This window comes from Papaver somniferum, unplaced genomic scaffold (assembly GCF_003573695.1).
Source record: "Papaver somniferum cultivar HN1 unplaced genomic scaffold, ASM357369v1 unplaced-scaffold_21, whole genome shotgun sequence".
Classification (NCBI taxonomy): Eukaryota; Viridiplantae; Streptophyta; class Magnoliopsida; order Ranunculales; family Papaveraceae; genus Papaver; species Papaver somniferum.
In genome coordinates this window covers 18,414,190-18,420,317 of record NW_020631041.1, presented here as the reverse complement: position 1 = coordinate 18,420,317, position 6,128 = coordinate 18,414,190, and the positions used below count along the sequence as shown (strand labels likewise).

Below are 6,128 nucleotides of genomic sequence, written 5' to 3'. Positions count from 1 at the left end.
AGTTGTAATGGGTGGTTCTGGTGGTGGTATTGCAATTGGTCAATGTAGTAATATGCAATGTTTATTCGATATCGTTATAACACAAATAACATTATATCTTGGAAGTTGTGCTTGATTTTTTAAGTTTTAAAATAACCTCGGTCAAATACAAAAGAAAAAATAATAATCAAATTGTATTAAGAACAATTGTCACTTTAAATAGTAACAACAAATGAATAACAAGGGTCAAAATAATTTTTTTCACTTATTTTCATGGTCGTGCCGTTACAGCACGGGCCAAGTTCTAGTTAAGTGAATAAACAAGATATGGGATGAAGCCAAGGTGAATTTTTTTCACTTATTTTCGTGAGCTGACCCGTGAGTGCCATATCTTATAATAGAAGCCCTTTACCCGATCTTAATTTGGCTACCACTATTACGAAGTTGAATTTCTTATACTGTGCAGAATGAACACATACGGGATGAAGCCAAGCTGGAGCAGTTCTTGGACCAATCTGAGATTCACAAGATATTAGAAATTCATTTCATATACTAGTTGAAAATGATATTTTATCAACTGATAAGATGATTTAGATTCATCACCCTAATGGTCTATTCTCAGCTTAGTCCTTTCTAGAAACTCTTTCTGACGAACGACCAACTAATTCTGTTAGCTCTGACTTTCCTCCAAAAAGGTTATGGAAAATTAGAAATCTCACTCTTAAAATTCATATGTTCATCTGAGGATTGCTTATGAATGTGTTAACAATATCTAACTATTTGGAAAACATAAAAAAAAAATATGACTAACACAACACAGTACAACATGGCACAACACGTTTATTTTTTCAGCACAACACGCCGTCTAGCACGACATAACACGGCACGCCATAATCTCCAATACAGCATAACACAACGTCATAAGCACGTGACTTTGTGGAATGAGTTGCGATGGTCCAACACGCTTTACACCTCTACCCCCAAGACTTCCCATACACACTACTGATAGGTTGATATATACACAAACCAAAATTAAGGGCCAACACTGCAATGCAGGTCGTAGGTCGCAAGACTGATAACCTTTGATGGGCACTCAATCATGTGTACAATCGAAAGGCATGGCAGTACAGCCCCGAAGAAAGTGGTTACACGTCATCCCCTTTATTCCCGGCATGCTATGCGTGCGGGGGGAGCCTAGTTAGTAAGTTCGCGAATGATTCGCGAATCATTCGCGAATTTTTCCGTATCACGAATTTTACCGTCTTATCCGCGTACGTTTGCAACTCCGAACCCAAGTCGCGTATTATGTGGCATTCCCGAATTATGCGCGAACCGTTCACGAATTTTACGTATCCCGAATGATACGTCCGCTTAAACGACTGAAGAGATTTGAAGGTGAAGGTGAGAGAGATCTCAAACTCACTAACCAAGCATCTAAACCACCATACGACGTCCTCTTGGATAACTAATGTTGTATATATTATTAATATCATCATATTAAGTTTAGTTTTTCTTTAAATAACTCACACATATGCATAAAAATTGGTCTATGACCTTATAAATACAAATTATTTGTTATATATAGATACCGAATTTTCAGAGCCGAACTCACATTTATAAATCGAATTATACACGTACGTATGCCGTTCCGAATTACTGAAGAATCACGTCCCGTTGACCGAATTTTGGACCGAATCTGGATTTTACAAAATCGTATAATACTCGTACGTTTACCGTTCCGTACGTTTGCCGAATCCCGAATTGCTAACTAGGGGGAGGGGTGCAATATTTTTATTTATTGCAATATTTTTATTTATTGCAATATTTTGTGCAAAACGAAAAACAAAATTAACAGTCAGCTAGGTCCCAAATTCACATGCGCTATTTTTATTTATTTTTTTTGACTTAAAAGGTTGATCGTATAAAAAGGAAAATGTAATAAGGCCGAGCCCAAAAAGTCCAACCCCCATTTTTATAGATTTACATATATATAATTTCAGCTATCTATAATCACCTTCCAGTGAGTGATTAACTGTATGAATTAAACCAGTTATGTGCACCTTCCCAAGTATAAATCAAGAGTTTGATCTCAATAAATGATTTCCTCTACAGGTTTATGTCTTTTTTGAGTTATTACTCTAGCATTTCTCTCATTCCATATTTCCCAGCGGATGTCAAATATAATGAGAGGCCAAATTTTCCTTCCCTTGTTTCTCCCTCTCTTAAACTTTTATGCTTGGAGTTGCGCTGATAATGAACAAGCATGAACCCATTTGATGTTGTAGCCACCTATGAAATAATTTCAGACCTCGTACGTAAAATCACAATACAAAAGAATATGGTTTACAGACTCTTGATGTAGGTTGCAGAGAGAGCATTGTATGTTTTGTATCTGACACCCTCTTCTTATTAAGTTGTTTGTTGTGGGAATGACATTTTGATAAGCAGACCAAATGAAGAACTGCACCTTTGGAGGAACAAACGGAATCCATATGCAAGAGAAAGGAACACTGTGAAGAGCTTCAGGGAGTTGTTCCACCAACCGTTTATAGCAGACCTCGGATGTAAAACCTCCAGAATTTGTGCATTGAAGTTCATCTTCCATATCTTCTACTAGAGTTGGAGGAACACCCAATTCAGCAAATAATTGCATATCATTTATGTTATTTTATATCTTTTAGGTTTCTTCTTAACTTGATATTCCAAATTCCATTTGTAATCATGTCTTGACCTGATGCATCCTTCTCAGTTGATATCTTGAATATATTAAGATATTTTGATTTCAAAATATGTGTACCTGTCCAAGTATCCCAGCAGAAGTAAATTGCATTTTCCCTGTTGACTTTTAAGGTGGTGAGCTTATTCATAACTTCTTTTGTTTTTGAATATTCATCCACATGCCTTTGCCCTTTGACAGATTTGAGTCTTTCACACATAGTGCTTCTAGTTTGTTTCTCAACTTTTCTTGAATAATTCTTCTCCATAAGTGCATGTTGTATTTCTTTTCAGAATCTTCAGGACCAATGGAAAGAAGTGATTTGTTTGTGATTCTTAGATTTCTTAACCCCAAACCTCCTAAACTCGTTGCTTTAGTGACATTCTTCCATTTGATCCAATTAATCTTGTTTTTGTCTGCAGTAGACCCCCACATAAAATTTCTCATTATTTGATTTAGTTTTTTGTTCCACACTTGTTGGCATGTGAAAGATTGACATGAAGTATATTGGTAGACTGGATAATGAAGTCCTGATTAGTGTGACTCTCCCCGACTTTGTGAAGAACTTCCTCTTCCATAGAGCTAATTTCTTTTGAAATTTCTCTATCACTGAGTCCCAAATACTGCTTTCTCTTGAAGTTGCACCCACTGGAATTCCAAGATATTTGAGAAGCAACTTCTCAATTTTACATTTCAAAAGTACTGCCATTTCTTCAATGATATGATCTGCACCTATGCTTAAAATTGCACTTTTTAGGAAGTTAACACATAAACCTGTTCTAGCTTCAAAAATATGTAGAATTATCACCAGATTCTCTGCTTCTTTTTCTTTTGCATCAAGAAAAACCAATGTGTCATATGCATACTGTAAATGAGAAACCTGAATTGAGTTGATAGAGAATCCTGAAATCATATTTAGTTGCACAGCATTCTTCATTAGCTTTGAGAATATTTCTACAACAATGAAAAGGAAAGGTGATAGTGGATTACACTGTCTCAAACCTTTTTGAGGTTTGAATTTTTCTTTTGAGCTTCCATTTATCGGTAGAGAATGTTGAGCAGATGTTACAGACATTCTATCTAGATGATCCATTTTTCTCCAAATCCTGAGCTCTTTAGCACATTTGAGATAGTGTGCCAACTGACATTATCAAATGCTTTTTATATGTCAAGTTTGTATAATATCCCCTGCTTTCTTTGACTTGAATCTAGAGCAATGAGTTCTTTTGCAACCAAAATATCATTCAGGATCTTTTTGTCAGCAATGAAAGCCCTTGGTTTTCAAAAATTAACTTTGGAAATAAAGACTTGAATCTCTGAGTAAGGACCTTGGAGATCACTTTATACACACTGCTTATTAGTCTGATTGGTCTAAATTCTTTTGTACAACCCACCTGCTCAATTTTTGGAATGAGACTTATAAAAGAGCAGTTTATTCTCCAATCCGTTTTCTTTTGTTCCTCAAATTCTTTAATTACTGCCATAAAGTCTTTTTTGATAACTTCCCAAGCCACTTTGTAGAACTCCATGTTATATCCATCTGGACCTGGAGATTTGTTGTTTTTAAAGTGTTTGATGATCCCATCCATACTTATTCTTCTGAGATATCTTTTTCATCTTCTGTACTTTCTTCACTTGAGATTTTTATAAAGAATTCTGAATTCATCCGTGGTCTTGTTGGATGCTTATCTTGAAAGAGATTAAAAAAAATAAGATGAGATTTCTTCTTTGATGTCTGTTTGGTTGAAATTTTCTTCCCCATTGATCACCATTTTTTGAATTGTATTTCTTCTTCTTCTCCCATTTGCAAGAGTGTGAAAGTATTTAGTGTTTGCATCATCTTTCTTGAAATGTTGATCAGTTTTTGCTCTAGTCAACCATTTCCTTGCATTTTCAAGGTTTATTTGCTTCAGCTTAGTTCTCTATTATTCTCTTTCATTCAGTTGTTGTGAGTTTAGAGCTCCAGTCTCTTCAATTGCATTTAAAGCATCAACAAGTCATGTTAATTCTTTCTTGCTTGTTTCCACCTGAGCATATGTAGCTCTACTGCAAACTTTTAAGAAAAATAGATTTTGAAGTTTTTTTTGACATTATGAAGCTAGGAGTATCAGTGAAAACAATTGTATCCCACTAAAGTTTGAGATTTGTGAGAAAATCAGGATGTGAGAACCCAAAAACTTTGCACTCTAAATGGTGGTTTGTTTCAGCTCACATTTGAGGTTGTTAATAAAGTAGCAGAATGATGTGATAAAGTTCTTGAAAGCACTGTTTCAGTAAGCGAGGGGAAGTTACCTTCAAATTTTGGTGAGACAAGGACTCGGTCTAGTCTGCAAAGCAATGGGTCTGCTTGCATATTGCTCCAAGTATATAGTCCACCATTGAGTTGTAAATCCACCAGATTGTGCTCCTCCATATACTCATTGAAGATCCTTGAGTTTCTTTTGGAACCACCAAGTTTATTTATTTCTCTTCTTCTTCTGATGGCATTGAAATCTCCAGTTATACACCAATTCTCATGAGCCCATCCTGTTAAGTCATCCTTTTTTCTCCAGAATTCCCATCTTTCCCAGTAATCACATTGTAGTTGCATCTTTTCTGCTACACACCCAAGATGATCTAAACCATCAAAACACACATCAGACACACATAAACATATATCAAACAAGATAAAGAACATGAAAGTAAAGGGGAGACACATCTTTTTACGTGGTTCGGTCAATTGTGACCTACATCCACGGGATTTCACTATGATTATGAGATGTTACAAGATCTCCATTGGAGGAGGATCTCATGGATCTCTAAGGAAGAAGAATGAGGCTAGCCTTAGCTAGAGAGAAACCATTTGAAAGATCCTTCTTAACCTATTTCTCTTTCTCTTTTATAGGGTAGGTGGTTACATTAATTACAAATACGCCCTAGGGCTGACTAGATAGGATAAGACTAAGTGGTTGGGTGTACATAGTGTATTTGGTTGTATTGTAGTAACATACTTCGGCATTGCGCCACGTAGCGAGCAGATCTTTTGCCCTCACATTTTTCTCCTTTGGTTGAGGGTTTTTGGAACAATAATCCTTAAGCAAATCAACATTGGTGTGACTTTCAAGGCGATAGGAGTGGTTGAGCGAGATTTCTGAACATGCTTGGTTCTGATCTGGCTTGTAGTCAGGCTTCACTTCTGTAGTGTGTTTGGTTGGGGTTGTCCGAGTTGGGTTGTTGCGATGCTTGTGCTTCACGATCTGTGATTTGTGTTATACGATGTAGATGTGCGAGTTGAAATTCTAAGTAACAGTGCGAGGTCGCTCTGAATTATTGGTAATTGATTCTTTGCAGGAGTTAGTTCATGACTTCAGTTGACGATGTGTAGTACCGAGCTTCGTGGATCTTTGTTGTTGCTGAAGGAACTTCGCAGAAGAATATGACCAGCTTTTAAAGT

The 6,128-nt window shown here is 36.3% G+C and overlaps 1 protein-coding gene across 1 annotated transcript; it reads right to left on the bottom strand.

Annotated features, from left to right (window-relative positions):
* Nucleotides 1-3,095: 3,095 nt before the first annotated feature.
* Nucleotides 3,096-4,284, bottom strand: LOC113339717. Its single transcript, XM_026584949.1, has 2 exons — nt 4,090-4,284; nt 3,096-3,836 (listed from the first exon to the last, which is right to left on the bottom strand). The coding sequence occupies exons 1-2, from the start codon at nt 4,282-4,284 to the stop codon at nt 3,096-3,098; spliced, it is 936 nt and encodes a 311-aa protein (XP_026440734.1).
* Between the last annotated feature and the right edge of the window lie 1,844 nt (nt 4,285-6,128).

Coding starts and splice junctions, on each gene's coding strand:
- LOC113339717 (XM_026584949.1), bottom strand. CDS start 4,284: ATGGATGGGATCATCAAACACTTTAAAAACAACAAATCTCCAGGTCCA. Junction 3,837..4,089: donor TCATTCCAAAAATTGAGCAG/GTGGGTTGTACA, acceptor TGATAATGTCAG/TTGGCACACTATCTCAAATG.